Source organism: Triturus cristatus, chromosome 12 (assembly GCF_964204655.1).
Source record: "Triturus cristatus chromosome 12, aTriCri1.1, whole genome shotgun sequence".
Classification (NCBI taxonomy): domain Eukaryota; kingdom Metazoa; phylum Chordata; class Amphibia; order Caudata; family Salamandridae; genus Triturus; species Triturus cristatus.
This window is the reverse complement of record NC_140595.1, coordinates 357,159,940-357,180,511: the sequence shown is the minus strand read 5'-3', so window position 1 is coordinate 357,180,511 and position 20,572 is coordinate 357,159,940. Positions and strand designations below refer to the sequence as shown.

Genomic DNA, 20,572 nt, shown 5'->3' with positions numbered 1-20,572 from the left:
TATGAGCATGGAACACGCCATCCTCAACCACCTTGTACAAATTGAGGATTGATGGGGAGCTCAAAACACATTTTGAAGTTCAAAGCATCTATACAAGGTCTCCCTCTTTCATCTAAACCAAGATGCCACACATACCAGGCCACATTCGTAAAGCATTTTACCAACCTTTGGGCACACTTTGCGCATGCAATTGGAAAATTGTGCACATTCTTTGTGCCCAGACTCAAGAAAGACATTATTTGTGTGCCACTTATACTGTAAACCTTTTATTGCCTCATTTATTGGTCTTACACATTTTTATAGTTAAGAGGGGGAGGATAGGTATGTAAAACATATTTTTGTGAAATTCATATTTCAAAAATGGATTTGCACACAGGTGTGCTCACTGTGGATATGCCTCTTTAGAAAGAGGCCAACCAGGATAAAGAAACAGTACGGCAGGCAGAGATCATTCCTCTGGACCTACAAGACCGGTCTCTATATCCACCTAGGTGATGGAAATCAATTTATGTGCAAGGGTAAGGGGCATGCCTTGTACTTCAACACGGGCCTACATGTTGCACTGCACTTGCACTACCAGTGCGCACCAGGGCCGGACTGGGAACCGAAATCGGCCTTGGCAAACTGCTCGGCCGGCCGGCCGCCCTGGGGGTCGGAGGGGTGCCGTTTGCAAGGGCCGGTTTCGGTCGATTTTGTTACAGGGGGCCGATATTTCTGGCCCCCAGTAACAAAAACAGCCCTGAGGGCCCAAAACCGGCGCCCACCCTGGCGGCCCACCCAAAGCCCGCTACGGCCAGTCCGGCCCTGGTGCGCACTTATCTCCAGCCATTGACCGTTTGAGAATTTAAAACTTGAGAATTCTCTCTCGCTGGTTCCAATTTACCAGATTCGATACTAAGGTTGTCTCTGACTACATAGCCAATGTAGTTCAGTTCTATCTTTCAGCAGCGTTTTTATATATAACATATTTAACAAGTTACCACTGTGCTGTGAATTTCATTAAAAAGATTTAACCATCTACTCTATTGTAGCTTATATGAATAGAAAAATGCACCAATTCAAATAAATATTTTTTATCCATCTACTTTTACATTTCGTGTAATAATAGTAAAACTAATACCAACCAATTACCTAGGCTACCTAGGAAACCCATTTAATAACACCCATTCTTATCCCTCTTCATATAAAGGAGCTATGCGATTAGTATGACTGAAAACAGCTCAATGTGGGCTACGTTCCTACAGGTGTTTGGAGGTAGAACCCACGGTGTGTGTTTTGAGTCTCAATGTCTTGACCAGAGACGCTGCAGGATGCAGGTGTGCATAAAGTTGCATGCATATTGGACTTTCGATCTAACGATTAGTGCTAAAGGGAAAGAAGGCTTCAAAACCATTAAAACAAGCATTGGCAAAGCCATGTTGTACAGCACTGTGGCTGACATGAAGATGACAGACAGGAAGTAAAAAGAAAAAGGCAGCCATTTTGCAATTGGTCTCTCTTCGACCCAGTGGTTTATTTGTAAAATAATAAGTGGCAGGGCCCTGACCAGACGACCACTGATGCTTGCACCACCCATCGTCCCTGGCATCGCTGCCAAAACAATTACTAACCATCTCTCCTGCCTGAAAGTGCAACAGTTCATATTATTCCAGGTCCCAAAAGCTAAAGGAATGACTGAGGAGGCAAGTATTAGTAAGGTTTAATATATATTGTATTCCTAAACAACTGTTGTTCAACTCATCTCTAAATTAGATGAGCAGCGCCACCATGTGGTAGACTGTCTTAAATGCGGTGTTGACAATTAAGAGCCAGTGCCCAGCACCAGAAACCAATGAAGTCCTGGTGCCAAGCACCAGAAACCACGGGCTCAAATCAAGCACTATTTTGACCCTGTTCCGTGTTGGTTGCCGTACTGCAATGGGGTTCGTACATTGACCATGCAGCTTCCACTAGTATTTCGTATGGAGCACTAAAGTGACCTGCAGAGCCATTTTATTACTGAATGGTATTTGTAAAAACTTTAATCAGTCATGGCTTTTTAATCAAAACCAAATGCATGCAGGTACAATTTAATAGTGGTAACAAAACTATAAGTCCTAGAATGCAGAGGTGTTGGGTGACAGATTGAAAGTATTAAGGGTAGAGGGTGTGATGCTTTGGCGATTGCTCTGACTTTGAAACTTGGGGAATAAGTTAGAGTCTCGGAGTCCGCTCAAGATTCTGTGATTCTAGGCAAATTTCTTAATCTCAATGTATCTAAAAAAATGAATGTGTCCTTGTGTAATGTAACTGGTGCTCATGTTAAGTCCTCCAAAACCTTCAGGCTTCCGAAGTAAAGCTATATAAAACTGCAAAAAATATATATGTCATCTGACCACTTGCCCAGTGGTGTGAAGGTTTAGAGCAGCACACACTATGCCTCTACCACCAAAAGAGCAGTGTGTGAGTAGAATGCAATCAGCTGAGTGTTAGAGAAGAGCTCAGAATACGAGCGAGTGGAGAGTGGCACTGAACCAATAGTGAGCGGGTAAAGCCCCCTCTACAATTTTCAATGAAGTGCATGTATGGACTGCAAGATGACCTAGTGGTGCTAAAGGTGGACAAAACACCAGTTGCTGGAGAGAGGTTCTGATCGGTGACCAGCTTTAGTGGTGGACGTGATGTTATGTCATTTCATTTTTTTAAATTGGAATGAAGTGCATTGCAGCCTTAAATGTCATCATCTATTTACCAATCTGTGAATGGAAGGTCGGTTGGCAAACACATTTCATATCAAATTTCCCCGGCTGCCTCTGACATGCAGAAATCCTGTAAACCTGTATTCCAGATGCATTGCCTGTAGCTATATTACAACTTGCAGATCTGAAGGCAGCCCAGAATATCAAGCAACGAGTGGGGAGGGGGAAAGGAAGCAACAACGGAGTAAACAACAGGGGAAGCATCGCTGACGAGGAATAATTAAAAAGATGTCCTTCAGTTCGAGCACGAGCAGCAGAATGGCACCAATGAATACATTAATCTTTACGTGTTCTATGCCCCATCGAAGGGGCGAACACACAATGAGGAAGTGAAGGCTGCACGCACTGCTTAATAATATCAATCTAATCTAAAGTACAGCCTTGTCCTGCCATGCCCCATCGGACAGCACCTTCCTGATGCTCCTGTGTGGCAGCAATGCTTTTCAGTCCAGAAACAGGACATACATGAGACAACACTCATTCTAGAGACACATACCTTGTTCATGTTCTTAATGTGTGATTAGTCAGAAGGACCAGTGTAAGATATTGGAGTATTGGTAGAGGGGGGTGAGAATCCACCAGATTAAACCACTAAAATCACTAAATAAACCTGTGCTTAACCCTCTGGTAGATTGGAATGAAAGAAGTCAGGTTTAACCTAGAGGTTTATGGTTATGGAGGAAAAGTGGTCATCGAGTCATTGGAGGGGCAAGCTGTAAGCTGGATCTCAAGTAGGGCTCAACAAAGGTTTGAATGCTCCAAGCAGGAGAAGTCCGAAGTCCCTGCCCAGGAAGGCCTCAATGTCAATCGGATGTTGCTTAGTGTCAGTCCTGTTGAAGCCCTCTACATTCGACTTCGAAACCTTTCTGAAAGTCATATCTCCTTCAGTGGCATAAACCAGAAAGTTGAGGCCACCCGGGGCTTCGATGGCTGCAGCTTGCACAGTGATCCCAGTCTCCGTCGGTTCACCAGACAGAAAGTTGGAAAAAAGTTTCTATGTCCCACTTCTTGCAGTTTAGGGACAGCAGGAGTGCCCTCTAAAAGCAGCCAAGGGTCCAGGACAAGGGGGGGCATTTGTTGGGGGTTAGAACTCAATAAGGCACAGACCAGCAGCTGGGTCCAGGGCGGATCTAGTTGAAATTGATTAACTGGGTAGTTGCAGGGAAAGAGGACTCTGGAAGCTTGTTGTATCCCTGTAGCTCAAACAGGAGGGCAGCCACTGACGATTGGAGTCACTTCTGTGGTCTTGGGTTCAAGGCAAGCAGGATGAGTCTTCCTTCAGGTTCTTCCAGACCGCAGGGCAGTCATTCTTCTGATTCTCCACAGGTCCAAGAATATTCTGATGAGAGGTCTGTGTTGTCCACTTTTATGGCATGTGCTCCTGTGTGGGTGGAGGGCAAGCCTTTGCCCACCCCCTAAACCAGTTCTGGTCAGTTTCCCTATCCTCACTGGGTTTGATGCCAACCTGACCAGAGAGATACAAAGGGGAGGCAGGCCTAGGTGTGAGCTTCATCTGCTGGAGACTAGGAAGTCAAATTTTGAAGTTCTGTCAAGGGAAGAGTCCCCCTTCCCACTTCCCGGGCCCTTAACCCACTGTATGGAGCAATAAACTTCTCAGCACGGGGGACTCATCAGGGGTCAGGTGACAGCTGAAAACTAGCAGGAATGGACACGAGCTTAAGCAGGAAAATGGCAACTTTCAAAAAGTGTACTTTATAAAATAGTAATATAGAATCTGATATGACCATCGTTGCATTTAGCTTTTAATTACTATTGGAATGGGTCTTTCTTTGATCCATTTTCCTAGCTATTCTCAGACTGAATTCAGCATTTATTTAGGGTGATATTGTAAACCAGTCTTAACCCATTGGAGAGCCACGCTGCCACCCAAAAAAATGATTTTGGAGGTTTTATCCCTGTGGGAACATGTACAACATTAACTATACATGTCCTACCTTTTAAGTACCCTGTGCCCTGCCCATGGGCATTTAGAGCCTACCTTACAGGTGACTTATAAGTATTAAAAAAGGCATGTTTAGGCCTAGCAAAAGGCTTGTGTTGCGTGTTCCAAATGGCAGTTTAACTGCAAATCCAGGCTGCAAGGGTAGGGCTGAAGACATGTTTTACAGGGCTACTTCAGAGGGTGGCACAATGGGAGCTCCAGCCCACCAGTAGCAATTATATTGCAGGCTCTGGGCATAGGTCGTACCTTATACTAAGGACTATTATAACAGGTTTGAAATGGAGGGCACAAAAACTTTACCACTGATTAGCAAGAGTAAAGTGCGCAAAGTTTTATTAAAAAAACATGATTAAATACAAAAGGCAAAAAGCCCTGGGTGACCCTTCAAAAAACGGCAAATTTCCAACAGCCAACTAAAAATAATCCATAACTTAATTGTGGCATTAAAATGAGCATCCCCTTAGCACGATAGGTTAAAGCATAACCTCTAGATTGACATGTAAACTTACTTCCGGTGGTCCTAATACACTACTGCTAAATAAATAAATAAACAAACAAACAGCCAGCTAAATAAATTAGAAGATTCAGATGTAGCGGCAAAGTATTTCATCCCCATGCATTTGAGGTACTTACATGCGATGTGAACAATTCTGGCAAATGAAATTATCATAAAGTATTCACATTGCATTATTATTTTATGAGAGCTACATAGCGGAAGTACAAGGAAGAAAACAACGCACCCAGTGTTCCAAGGTCCCCCTTCAAGAGCAGTTAATGTGGGATAGTTGGGTCAGAAGAGGCAAGGGGAAGAAATGAAACGTTCTTAACTGTTTATACATGTGAATTCAATCTACATTGTGGGGTGCGCATTGAAAAGTATGATGACAGAAAATGACATCTGTTGCCGACCGTTGCTCGGCCCCTCCGAACAGACCAACACAGCTGCGTCCAATTACGAGCCAGAACGCGCACATTCTTGTGGGTAAATCACTGCTCGGGCCCCGGCCACAAGTATGGGGCCTGCTTCTCATTATACGGCCCTAGAGGCAGGGCGTTCCTCTTTCCCATAAAGGTCTGTTTGAGTATAGCACAGGCTGGAAAAAGCTTATTCTGTCCTGATTAAAGCCATCCCCATGGGCGGAGGGGTGAGGGAAGCAGAGAAGTTCAGCTAGACAATTTCTCTCAGGTTTCTGGGAGGCCTTTGTTCCCCTGCTCAGATGCTGAGCACACAAAATATAATAATTAGATTACACTCTTAAAGGACACTCGCTGCAAGAAAAAAGATTAATGCTACATTGGTTTTGTCTAAAAATCCCCAAACTTTAGATTATTTGTTTTTCATTGGGCTACCAAAAAAAAATGCAGCGGTAATATAAAGACATTATCAGTTAGGGCCCGAGACCCCTTTTTCAGATGGCAATCATGCAACGACGAAGGAGTTATTCATTTAAAAATAAATAATAAAATGCAGGGGCTCAAAGTTTTAATTGGGAACCCACTACCGGTGTTGCTAAATAATAATAATGCTGAAAACCAAGGCTGCCTAGTTTTGATCCATTCTGGAGCTCCTTTCTTCACCATCCTACACCTCGTGTAAGGAGAGAGATATTTTTTGAGCTTCTCTAGGAACATCTAAAACAAGCTAAAAAATGATCTCCCTCCTAGGGCACTCCGCTCAGCCAATTATAATCTGCCGGGTGTCCCTAAAGTGCAGAAAGCTAGATCTGGTGGCAGATATTTGTCTACTTTTAGCTCTAAGTCTCTGGAATGCTCTACCACTGTGCCATCGATATATCCCTAGTAAAAGTCTGTTTAAGGCCAAGCTGAAAGCCGTTCAGTTTTGTGAAAAGTAATTCCGTTCCTACTTCCACAACCGTTAAAGTGCCAGGAGGATTTTAAGGAAGCAGCAGAAGCGCTATATACATTTTTCATTCATTCATTCACTCATTCATTCATTCATTCTTGTCCCCTTATATCACTCTTGCAAGCTTTTTCCTACCTGCTTTCTCTATTTACTTTTCATTTTCTTCCTCATTATGTCTCCCTTTGGTGTTTTTCTCTCTCCTACTCTGGGGCAAATTCGGAAGATTCAAAATAAGTCCTAGTTCCTATAAAAACAAGAGGTGGTGCCCACCATCTGCAACCACTGGCACAAATGAACTGCAACCAGGTAAACCCTTACCGTGGATGCATGTCAGAATATCGATAACAAACATATCATGACACATCAACATTGTGGGTTAGATATGGTTCACAAAATTTTTGCTCCACTGGGTACAGATTTTCTCGTATTAACTCCAACAGGGTAATGTTTCCGTAAATTACATATAGGACACAATATTCTAGTCAGAAAATATTTAGGTCGCTGTATTTCATTGCAATCTCAAAACTGTAAAAGCAAATGCATTACACCATTCGGATATTGTATTTTCAGTTAGTCCATTATAGGCATAAAAACCTGGAGTGTTTAAACTGAATACTCTCAAATTCCTAAAAATGTAATCTTAAAACCTTCCACTTACTTTGAGGAAACTTTGGTGGGTTGTCGTTGACATCGGTAAGAGTTATTGTAACTTTGGTTGTCCCTGAGAGACCTCCCATGTGTCCGCCCATGTCCTTTGCTTGTATGACAACATGATACTCCTCTCTAGCTTCACGATCCATGCTTGGAAGAGCGGTTCTGATAATACCTTTGAGTATAAAGAAGAAACATGATCAAATATTTTAGAAAATCACCAATGCACAAAACACACGTGCCCATATTTATCAAGGTTTTGCGTCACCCTTGCGCCACCCAAGGGGGTGCAAGGGCGATGCAAAACCTAAGTGAGATTTATCAAGCCACGTAAGGCCATGCAGAGTGGCCCTGCATGGCTTGATAGATCTAGCGTAACGTAAGACTGCGCAAATCGATGCTTGTCCATCGCTCCATGTGTGGAGCATGGGTGCTCCCACGCAACAACCCATGGATTTTGGTGCATTCCCAGATTTAACATTAATCTTAGGCTTGGGAAAGCGTCAAAAGGCCATGCCTTCCCAGGTGAGGCGTAACAAGGAGAAATATCTTTATTTCTCCTCGTTTTTTCCTCTTTCTATGTGTGCTGCAGAAAGAGGAAAATTCCTCTCAGGATTGCTTTTGTGCAGGAAGGTGCCCCTTCCTGCACAAAAACAATCCTGTCTACAACGCTGGCCCCCTTGCATCATGACGCAAGGGTGCCTGCATTGGCGCTAAGAAAGCCAAAAGTGCGCCAGCACTAGGAAAGGACAGGAATGTGCCGTAAAATGTTAAATACGGCACATTCCTGCCCCGGTGGCTTGCAGAATTGCGCTGCCTGAAAGATTGATAAATCGTCCCTACAACCTTTAAATGTTTGTCCTTTGTCAATCCTAAAAGGTAATGCACCTTAGACATCAGCTCAGTAGGCATCAATGAATCAAAATCTGAAAAGGTGACCATAGCAAAAAGGAATTGAAATTCTCTGGCTTACCTGTTTGTGCTTCCACTGAAAAGTAAGGTTGCCCCTCGAGAATACTGTAGACTAACTTGGCGCTGTTGCCGTAGGTTGGATCGTCAGCGTCCGAAGCTGTGACTTGTATGACCGACGTACCTACAACAAAAAGTAACTGTGTGTAAAAATACACCTCTGATAAAGCAAGGGGAGGAGTGAGTTTTAAATATGTAGGATATACTCCAGGAAAGCAATCGGTAAGTTGGGGGACACAGAACGCTGCAAACAGTAAACTAAAGCCCATTCTATTTAACTGGTTGAGTGCTCATGACGAGCTGAGCTCGTCACGAGTCACAGTGGAGCTGTGCTCATGACGAGTTGAGCTCGTCATAACGGCCGTGGCCCGCCCACGCGTGATTAATTCCCTGCCTGTGCGGGAGAATTAATCAGTGGGCGGGGTCGTGACAAGCTCAGCTCTTCATGAGCACAGCTCCACTGTGAGTCATGACGAGCTGAGCTCGTCACGAGCACAGCGGCGCCGCGGCCCCTCCCCACCACCCCGCACCATGGGGGAATTACCCCCGCAGGGAAGGGGTTAATAGTTTTTTTGTTATTTTGTGATGAACCCCGAAGGCTCCTTATTGTTCTGAGCACAAAAGTATAAACATGGCCACAGTTACCGAGGCTAAAGAAGGGTACTCATATAGAAAATTCAGCAGATTTCGGCTAAAATTTTAATTTTTATAGCATTTTGTATATGTTGTGCTTGTTCCACTGCAGACTAGGGATACTATTCTTCCTACAAGTGTTTGAAATTCTCACCAAAATACCAAGAATCCGGAATATTCTAACCATTTTAGACCCTCGAATCTTGATTTGAAAACTGTTTATTCCGACTGAGCTACTTATCAATGTTTGCTCAGCCTCGGGATGCATGGAATCAGCTGTGGTTTTTCTAATGCGTGGCAAAAGACAGAGTCACCATCCAATCAGCAGCAACACCTCTTAATTATGCCCTGCTAAGCCTTTCCTGCCCTGTGCGCCCCAGCACTTCACTGGGCCGATTTTATGGTGACCTGCAGACATGTGTGTGTAATTAGACATAAGAGTGGGCAGCTCTAAAGCCTCCTCCTGCTCGGGTTCTGCTTGTTAGTGATTTTCCAGCTGACAACTGTGGATGTGACACATAGTGAGAACTTTTTTTTTTTTTTACATAATTTATACCGTGACTCCACATTTGCAGAATGCTCAGATGTGGAGTATAGGGCATTGTATAACTTAATTGGGCAGAATATTAACTGAAATATAACCAGCTTACCATTTGAGCTGATTCCTTTCCATCTCGCTCTCTCTCTCTCCCCCTCTCTCTCTCCCCCTTATGTGTGGGTGTGTGTATTTACCAACATTCATTTATGTGTACTATGATTAGGTCCAATTCCATGCTACTGCCACATTACTGTTAAGTTGACATGGAAAAAACACTGCTTGCTGCCCCACAAGCTGCATCATCATGTGCAGAGAAGCAAAGCTGCTAACAGGTAGGCGGCCTCTTTATTGTGATGTTACCCCAGTTCGTGGTTTAACCACTTTCGATCCATTTAAACTAAAAACAATATTTTTGTTGAAATCTGCAAAATGTGCAGCAAATTTTGTGGCGAGTGTACTGAATCCCTAATTATGTGGTAAACGGCTAAGCCGCAGAATTACATAATGCTCTGACCCTTCCAAATGCCCATGTTTTATCAAAAATCTATCAGTGAAAGGTAAGCAACACCTAAATATTGCAATTTGAGTCAGTGCCCATTTTTAGATATGCTGTGAAGAGAACCGCATTATAGATGTGAACGCCTATTGAATAATGCAGCAGGCACTTGATTCCAGCGCACCGCATGAGTTTTGGTATCAGTGGAGTGCGACATGCAATAAAACATGCAGAAAAGAAGATAAAGAGCACAGAAACGGACACAGCTCAAAGTTAAAGTACCTAAAAAAGGATTAGGTCACCTGAACGGTTTGAGAAATGGCAAACATACTTATGTCAAATGTGCAAACGGATTACCAGAAGTAGGCCCTTTTAAGATGCATAGCCCAAAGCTTTCCGCCTCTCAGGCTGCAGCAGACCGATTTGTAAGGAACCAGTCACCTCTTAAAATGCATTTACTGCCGGCTGATTTTAATTAACCTGATCAGCCAGGGTGATCTCCTCAAATCTGTGTTCAGCTCCATTCAGATTTTATGGTTTCCAGATGCTGGTGGTTTTCAAACTTCCGTTTATTAGATTGCTGTGTGTGTGTTTTCTTTTCTATTTGAGTTAAATTGTCCCTCTTTACCTGCACAAGCAATCATATACGATTTATTTAAAAAAATAAATACATCTTTAAAACAAGCATTTGCAATGCAATAGGTCTCGCATTTGCTTGAGTTTAAGCTGTTGGCTTTGTAAACGACAATGCCTTTTATTTATATGTTTTGATAATTAACACATAAATAAAAGGCATTGTCATATACAATGCCAATAGCTAAAATTCTTGTAAATGCGAGACCTATTCAAAGAAGCGTCCACCATTGTCTTGGGCTGCTTGGAAAGTGAAAGCGCACATTGCGTGCTGAATGTTGCAGGAAAGCATGTTGTACGTGCAGTAGAAGAAACACATTAACGAAAATAGTGCTTACAGACTAAAAAAAGACTTACTGTGTAACAACCAAAGTAAAAGGGCCAGTCCTCATGGGAGGTAACGAATTAAGAGAAGGCGGTACCAAGGAGGGACTAACAAGCCTATTAAAGAATCTAAAGCCAGCATTTACAAAGTACAAAGACACAAACCATTGACAAATATGGGCAGAGACTGGGTGGGGCTTCTATTCCATACTCCAATCCAGCACGCCGCAGAGCAGCGCATGCGCTGCCAAGGTTCGACCTAAACATGTCATTTTATAATATACTTGCACTCTGAACAAATTCCTGGAAGATGCACTTACCCACGCTGGACATCTCTGGCACATTGGCATGGTAGGTTTCATGCAGGAACTCTGGTGGATTGTCATTGATATCTTGGACTTTCACGATGAACTCTGAAGGTGGCTCCAGAGGTTTGTTGGTCTCCCTCTCCACTGCTTGGGCCATGAGCGTGTACTGGGCTCTCTCCTCGCGGTCCAGTGTCTTGGTTGCATGGATGTTCCCTGATTTGTCATCGATAACAAAAATGGTTCCTGCACCTTCACCTGAGAGAATGTATTTGATTTTTCCGTCTCCAGAATCCACATCTGAATGAAGCTATCGAAAATAGAGACAGAATTCTTTATAGAGTTTGCCACTCATAGTCATTTCTACGCAATGGGGTGAAGTTGCCATAAGTGTTTTTAGAGAGATCAGACAATTCTCATAAACTATGACTATTGTGCACCCATTGTACATTGGAGTTATAGTATGGGAATCCTGTAATACCAAATGTGACAGAGAAATGCATCAATCACCACATTAATTGCAGAGGAAGTTCTAACGGTAGAGTTCTACCCTCAAGAATCACTTTTTAAATCCCCCTATCCACACCTGGTAGATAAGCACTGGGGGGCTTATTTATGAGCCCTTGTATCACTTTTGTGCCGCTGGTGTGTCACTTTTTGTGACGCACCAGCAGAGTAAAAAAATGCACCATGTTGAGTCATATTTACAAAGTGATGCATCTAGGTAGATGTGTCACTTTGTAAACCCCTTAGTCACATTATACCGGCACCAGGTATAATGTATGCAGGGTGGGCGTTCTGATGCAAGTGAGCCCCGTAGAAGTGACGCAGTGAAATCTATGAGATTTCAATGCGTCACCTCTAGGACGCAAATGCGTCAATATCTTACGCCTGCCTCACAGCAGGCGTAAGACTGATGCAGGCACATTTGAAATGGGACTTGCCCATGTGAAATGACCAATTGATGGAGTTGCAGCACTTTTGTGACACACTCCAGCAATGCGTCATTTTTGCACCTACAAATACGTTAGAAATACTGAAGTATCTGTAACATCTTGCGACATGATGTTTTCACGCAGCAATGCGTCACTTTTCATAAATGAGGCCCCGGAAGTCTTGAAAGGGGGTCCAACAGACCATCCATGTAGTTCACCCAATGGGATACAGCCAGAGCAGGTGTGGTGCTTGAAGGTTGTGGGGTGAGCATACACCTAGTAAAAGAATAAGGGCAGCCTTTGGATGTGTCTTGAGTGGTTCAACTTGTGGTTCTTGTAGGAGGAGGTTTGAGTGTAGATGTCCGGGGATTTTATAACTGGCTGCACACTCACTACCTACAAAAGACCTCTGTTTGTGCACTCAGATGTCAAGGAGGTGGCCACTTGCCCGCTAAAATGTGCAGCAGTGGTGCTTACACACTATATCCTAAGCATTGTCAATGACAGCCATCATGAAAGAGTATTGGGAAAACCTCCACTTATGTGGTGCTACCGCAAATCAATATTGAGCATGCCGTATGTCTGGGACTTCCAGGTGTTGAAAGAGGTCTCTTAAGAGCCTGCAAAACACAGCTTTCATTGATTTGTGGAAGTTTTGGGATAATAGCACCCCTGAACTTGCATCAATACAGTGACATTATATCCACCAGCAGACCTGTCACCTACTGTGCATGCTGCAACCAGGCTTTAAGATGTGCAGGCCTGTATTATGTTTACCTTTTCATCAAATACATTTTTTCTTTAAACTTAAAAGATGTGCAGGCCTGTTTTTCACCAGCAGAAAATGATTTACCACAGTCGACAATGCACACTGCATTCCGCAGAAGCCATCTGACAGAGAGTTCCCAGTTCAACAAAGCTTAGCTGGTGGTGGCTTATTTATAAAAGCACTACTTAAACTGTGGAATGTTACACTGATCGAGTATCTTTCAGTAAATGGCAAAAAATGCAACAATTTTATGTATTTGTATTTATTTAGATAACACAAACTTGACCCTTGCAGGTATCAGAGCACTTTACAAATTTACAGAGAGCAACATAGAAATAGCAATAAAATCAGTATCAGCTCCTGAATGAGCGAGTCTGTATTGAATAGTTGAAACAATTTTGATTGTATAGTATCACCTTCTAGAGCCAAATAGCCTTCCTTATTGGTGAATACGCTCTCTTTAAACGAGCTGAAGATCAAATTTGCCACAAAGACTTAGGTGTGAATGGAATGCCGCATTGTGTGTCCTGTCGTATAATGTAGCACACTCAAAATGCTTGGGCGTCCATTTTGTAAAACATTGTCCATTCTATGGAATTACAAAAGGTAGCCTGTTTCTCTTCTTTCTTGCCAAATGCACACATTAACATTGGCACATATACAAACAATTAGGCTGTGTTTGCATCTGAATGAGGACAGTGCTCAGGCGGTGCCAGCGTAACGATGTTTTGGGACCTGGGCAAGAAATATTTAGGGGGTCCCTTGTTCGGAACAGCATCACATTTATTACCAATTTTCAGTTAATTCAAGTCTTCGTGATCCCGAACAATATTGAGCAATGCCTTAAACTTTCAAAAACAGAGTCCCACAATAGATAAAGTGCTAAATCATGTTTTTCTGATTTCTAATCTAGCTAGGCACAATCTTTCATTCTCTTCTACCTAAGTACTATTTGTTGGCTCTGCCCTTGCGTGTAGGGTAGATTATTGCCTGTGTCATGTATATCCCCTTCTTCATCACCTAGCATAAAATAGGAAGTACACTGAATGTATAGGTTAATCAGCACCAAAGGGCCTGCACCTAGCAGGGTGCCCTCGTTTCCAGAAGTGGGGCAATAGAAGGGAGTGGATCAGTCTCTAGGTTGAGAAGTGAGAGGTGGAAAGAGAGGCAATGTAGACAGAGAGGTGTAAAAGGATATTAGAGGGACGTAGAAATAGAGAGCAGGGTAAAGACTGATATAAACAAGATAGGAGAGAAAGAGACACCAGCAAGAGGTAGATAGACAAGTAGAGGGACAGTCAGAGGTAGAGGTAGTCAGAGAGAGGGAGAGGGGTTGAGTTAGAGAAAAAGGGGCAAGAGTCTTCTTAATGTCCCAATCATTGTATCGGGGTGGGTGGTTAGTCGGACGTGATCTTGGTAGATGGGTGCCACTTTGCTCTTGCCTTAAAATATTTCTGTGCTTAGGTCATTGATGTCTTTGGTCATTGGTAACATGCACCAGTGAGCCTCCATAGGCAGATGGAACCCACGTTTTGGAGCGCAAAAGAGATGCTACCACAATTGAGTTTGACCATCCTTGATCAAAGAGAAAGTGAAGGTTCAACTTGCGATCACTTCACAAATGTAAATGATCTCTAGTTTGCTGCCAAAGAGAGGCGAGTATCTCAGAGGGGCACAACACTGCTGTCCTCTCAGCCTTTCATCTTAGGCACAAGAACCACTAGAACAAACCAGGACAGTCTGCACTTCTCCATTGTGATTGACACAAAATATGTATTACCATTGTGGGGGGTTTCTGTTTTCTATTGGTCACTGACAATATATATTGCTGAGATCTATTTTCATTCTAAATAAATAAATAAATCCAATATTTGTAAAGCGTGAACTAATCACCCTTAAGGGTCTCGAGGCGCTGGGGACCATCGAGGAGATTAAGCAAGCTATTGCCCAGAGTCACATGATGCTGAGCTGCCCCCGGTGATCGAACAGTGAGTCCTGCACTCCGGAGTGAGCTGCTCTGGCCGCTGCGCCACACTTCTCCTCTTCTGCATTCTCTTGGCATGTGGAAGAGCCCTTCATATGGTTTGTAGAAAAATTGATATAAAATGCCCTCAGTATTAGAAATGATTTGTATATTCTCCCTATTTTGCCAATAGAATACTTCCCAAAGATGTGATCTTTCCTTTTGAATATATACGTTATACCATGCCGCTGGAACTGTGGACATAGAGGTATGCTTTCATTTTGCAATTTTGGTGCTTTGTTCTCATCTCCTCTCTTGACTGTGTCTTCCTATTAAATTATTAAATATGCACAAAAGGCTTTCCAACATTGTATCCTTTTGTAGAGTGACCTGACACCACTAACGCATGCACACACTGCGTCAAACTGCTGATCCATAGGTTTGATGGATATTATTATAGGTGCAAAAGCAACCTGTAGCAAATCGCATGAGTACCAGGTGCAAGCACTGGGCACGATTGACAAAGGTTTTGCTGTACAAGTGATTTACTCTTGTTGTACCCACGTCTTATGCAATTTAGAATTCTTCAAGAGTAAGTCACATAGCAAATTGTTTGCGAATTGGCACCAATGTTTTCGCTTTGGAGTTATCGATTACAGTTAATTATATGAAATAATGTACACTAAGAGTATCTGAACGCATTTTGCACACATCATTGCCTTCATTTTAAAAGTTCTGTGTGCGCCTTTAGAGCTAGGTGTTAAAGGTCGGTGCAAATTGCACTTAGCTGTAAATTGGCCCTAGTGCAAAAATGAACACTTTCTAGAACAAGTATTAAAAGTGAAACACTAGATTTATTTACATATCTATTTTTGATAATCAAGAACATGAAACTAGTTAATACATCCTCTGCAGGGCAGCAGGAGGTATGTCTTTGTTGTATGCCAAGTCTGTGCTTAATTTTTACAAGAAATAGGTGCAGGGTCCTAAATGTTTTCCTATGAGCCAGCCACCAGAACTGCCAAACGTAAGGGTTGCCGCATTCCAAAGTTGTCTAGTTTTGATTCCATCCTGTGCCCCTTTCTTCCACTGCCCTACACTTCCAGTCACTTTAAGTCGTGCTTGCTGGCTCCTTCTAAACCTTACTTTCTCTTTGTCACCTTTTTTCCTGACTTTCTCTTGCTCATTGTTAATTTCTTTCCTGACTTTCTCCCTTCGGCTCTGGGCCAAATCTGATGATGAAAAATAATTCCTGGTCCACAAATATGACTGCCAGTTTCAGCCAACAACAACCACCTGCACAAATTAAGTATGCCACAAGTCCTGGGATGTCTTTACAAAAACATTTGACATTGACATTGACATATACACAAATGAAGTATTATTTCATGACGTCTTACCCTTCCAACAAGAACAGGATCTGGGCCTGTGTATTCTTCTATGACAAAGAACTGATTCCAAACCCAGCCTCTCTTTGAACGATGAAGAACTTGCCCTTCTTTTCCTCGTTCGTGACGTGGATGCGTTGACCTTCGTAAATGTTCAAATTTTTCCGGCGATATTGCGTTGCTACAGTAAACGATGCCCAGGCAGAGGAGAATAACATGTAAACAATAGTTTTCCTTCATTTTTTGGTACATTTTTAGGCACGGAAGTGTTTCAGTTAACACTCCTTGGAGCAGCCCAGGGATCTCTAAAATACTGAAAGTATTCAAACAGGAACTCCTTCATATGAAATGTTGTAGAATATTAAGGTCATCACTTCAGCAGTGGTTGATTTGAAGGCCATTACCTAAAAGACAAAAACAGAAGAGACCATTAGAAGTAATTGATCAAAATTCTAAAAAGGCGTGTCTATTGATACGACAGAGATTGATTATTTCTACAAAGTTGTCAGGCCCATCAGGATCTATGATTCTATATTCCATGAAATTATAGATTTTAAAAATAATCAAAAAGTTAACAAGAAAAGTGTGCCACAATCTCTTTTAGTCTAAAAAAATGCAATTTGTGTATTGGCAACACATTGAAAAAAAAGGCTGGTAATACATGTCCATCTAAATAGAAATGATTTATGTGCAGACAAGGCATCCAACATTAGGGTAATATATGTTAGAGGTATCATCGAAATATCTTGGAACCACGTATCGTTATGTGCTTCACTAATTATGTTTGCGATTTCTGGTGCATTAGAAATAAAAACAATTCTGCATAGGTAATGAATTGATATGTGTGTGTGTAAGTGTGTCTGTGTGTGTGTATGTTTGTAACAAAGGATACAGATTTCATTCGTACAAAATCAGTGAAATTCAGCAGTTATACTTACCTGAGCTAACTATAACTTGTGCCCCCGTCAATGCACTGCTTATGACCTCACATATTACATAATTCATGACATGGTCAGTGACATCACACATGACATCACTGATGACATCTCAAATGACATCACTGATGACATCATCCAGTGATTGTGAGTGCTTTCTAAATGTTTGAGTGTTACACATATATACTCAGCTACTACAAAAGTTAAATTACTATACTTTGTGTGCAACTGAGTGATACTATTTCTAACATATATTATGTGAGTGGTTGTGTGACTGTGTGTATCCACGTGTGAGTGGATGTCTGAGTGGCTATATAGGTGTGTGAGTAGGTGTGTGAGGGGCTTATGGATGAAAAAGTGTGTGTGTGAGTTCCTGTATGGATGAATAACTGTCCTTGTGCAATATAAGTGATGCTCATATAAAGCTCTCCAATACTTTTGGGTCAAGTCTGACTATATAAAACAGCAAACACAAAACAAAAAATGATGTGTTTTTGGGCTATAATTGGGCTATATTTGGGCACCATTGGTGCTACATTTCACCTCTTTTTCTCTAGTGGCCATCTTAGGAGACTTATTTGTTATGAGCCCTCTAATTTCCTCATTTACTGGAGTATCCTTAGTAGAAAATGCTTTCAGTGTCCACTTCGATTCCATCAAGATGGCGTTCAGATGTGTCACACTTTTGGCATGAATTCAGAATGTTAGCACTCCAGTTGCTCCTTAGAACCTGTAGTAAAGCTGCTGGTCACCAGGGAGTTAACTGGTAGTCTGCTGCTGGTGTTGAAAGTGCATGTTTCAATCTGCATGTCAGAATGTTTTAATGAAATAGAAGACGAAGATATTTGAGAACTCACTGAAGATATGCCCAATTTTTCTTTCTACAGCACTAACCATAATTTATATGACAAAACCAACCCCCTCATTTTGTTTCTTTCTAAATTAAATGTTTTAAGTTGTACCAGTTTGATTCAATCAACATGGCTTCAGATGTGCCATACTTTTGTCATATGTAAGACTGCTAGCTCTATTGTTGTTCTTCAGAACACTCTGGGAGCCTGCAATAGAACACAAAGGAATCAACTGACATGCGGTGCCTGTTAGAAGGACAAGTTTTACTGAAAATGACAGACTTCATTCTCATATGGCTGCGAAAGATAGAGTGAACTTATTTTGCTTTCCTTTTAACTTCTGGAGCACCTTCAATCACTTCTATGGGAAAATCATGAGAAAACAATTTTCACTCAAACATGATTCATGAAATCCCAGTAGAAAGCTCTTTCATGAGGTAAAATTACCTTAGAATGCACTACAATTCCTAAAATGTGTATGACACCATCAACAAATGATTTATATTGTAACTAAAATCTGTTATCACCATTTATATGTTCTCCTACTTGTGACCCTCAAAACCTGCCATTCACTACAATGCATTTCAATGGAGTGCTATCATGTACATTGGTCCCAAGATGGCTGCCAGCACTTCCTGGTTGAAGCGCTGACAGTCAATCAGATCTCACCAATGAGATCTGTGCTCAGGCTCCATCCAGATATACACATTTCTTTTTCCTTTAATATTTCACAAACTACTAACCAATTTACACCACATAACACAATATGGGCTCTTTCTGGACTGAGAGCTAGCTTTCTGTTAAATTTGGTGTAATTCTGTTCAGCAGTTCGGGCTGTAGTCATGTTCAAAATCCCAATGGGAATTACCATGGGAAATGCACTTTTTCTCCCCCACCCTCTTTTTCTTGGCCCCCGTTTGACGCATCACCCCGAAACTTTCCATGCACAATTAGAATCAGAAAGACACTTTTTTAGGGAAAGGTCGGGAAAATTCGTCAAATGGCACTAAAGTTATAAGCAAGCCAATAAACGCTTTCCCTATGGAAACTACGTTCTAAGTATAACTACCTACTGGTGACCGCCAGTAGGTAATATCTATATATATATATATATATTAACAAGACCGATCTGGTTGAAGCACGTTGGTTGTAATTGGTGAAGGGGATGGTGATGGCTATGTTCTGGATTAAATAAGCCTTTGAACTACAACTCCTGGAGTGCTAGTCAAAACTTTGTGTTGGTAAAAAAAAAAGACATATATATATATATACTTATGACTTATCATTCACGGTTAGGCGTTATATATGCAGAAAGAACTTGTTAAGGCCCCCGGGTGTTTGAAGAAATGAGGAATGCAGCCAGAGAGTGATTTATTTTCAAATAATTATGTTTATATTTTAGCATGCTCTTTGATTGTGAACTTGGGATTATTTATTTCTCAGCTGGTCCTTTTTTCCTATTTTGTTTATGATTTAATAAGGCTAGAGTTCAAAACAGCTGTTTTTCTTCTTATTCTGCAATTTTTTTTAATTACAATTATAATAAAATATCAGACTTGCATGATATTGTAAGGCAAAATAGATACATATCACAAAGCTACTACAAGCCACTTGGAAGTCATCCATCAATTACTGACACAGCCAAAGACAAAATGAATTAAAAAATCCTCTATGGAAAGGTATCCAATTTCCCCCAAATAAAGGTTACCTGTACAATCATGTTACTGTGCCTCATAAAAAGCTTATTATTTTCATGTGCAGTTTTCTACAAGTTTAGATAAAAATGTCACTTCTTGTATGTCATGGGCAACAAAGTCCTATACTGTCAATCAATCAATTCAATCAAAATAACTTTATTCAGTTTTCACGTGTAAAACCGTAAATTACATTAGATTACATGGAAAACCAGACCCCGCAGGGATCTTATACAGTTCATAGGCAAACTACAATAAAAAATACTTGGTCCCTTAGACATAAGAATTAAAATAAACCAAAGGATTGATGACTCCTGGGATCCTGTATAATAATTGTGTCTCATCCGGGGGACTAGAATAAGAACAGACCCGCACAAATACTACCGTTTAATCAAGGTAGGCTCTAAGCTTCACTGCAGATTTAAGAAAATTAAGGACAAATAAAATAGAATTTTCATGCAAGAGCTATAAATAAATAAGAGCTGGAGGAGCCTGCCTGAATGTCATCCTCCTTAGAATGGGAACAATAAATGTTTTTCAGGGGATCACATAAAACTTACAGAATAATAAAAAATGAAGCAAGTCCTGTGAAGACTCACTGTCGCAGCCACAAGATGCTAAAATCTGTCCTCTACTACTCCCCCTTGGTAAAGCCAGCAGGAGGTGGAAAAAATCCAGGCGAAACCTGGTCAACAAAAAAAGTTCATAAGTACTAAGATGCCCCAGAAGATATGGCTCAGTAAATAATGTAGTTTTCAGTGTTAAAAAATGTTGTTTTCCTCAATTCCATCTCTTCCCTCTCTAATTTTCTTAGACTGTAAAATGACTCCTTATATCTGTCAATTACCATTTGTAGACTCATGAAATACAAAAGGCCAAAGATATAAAGATGGGTTGTATTTGTAATCCCTAATCAGCACCTT

The 20,572-nt window shown here is 41.6% G+C and overlaps 1 protein-coding gene across 3 annotated transcripts in view; it reads right to left on the bottom strand.

Moving 5' to 3' along the window:
• The window catches only part of CDH11 (cadherin 11), a 245,526-nt gene that overhangs the window by 32,677 nt on the left and 192,277 nt on the right, over positions 1–20,572 (bottom strand). For all 3 annotated transcript variants that reach the window (XM_085639282.1, XM_085639281.1, XM_085639283.1), the window contains 4 exons: positions 16,182–16,573; positions 11,130–11,424; positions 8,190–8,309; positions 7,224–7,391 (listed from right to left, as the gene is read on the bottom strand). In XM_085639282.1, the coding sequence (XP_085495408.1) occupies positions 7,224–7,391; positions 8,190–8,309; positions 11,130–11,424; positions 16,182–16,421 (823 nt within the window). In that variant the 5' untranslated portion in view covers positions 16,422–16,573. The remainder of the gene's footprint in view (positions 1–7,223; positions 7,392–8,189; positions 8,310–11,129; positions 11,425–16,181; positions 16,574–20,572) is intronic.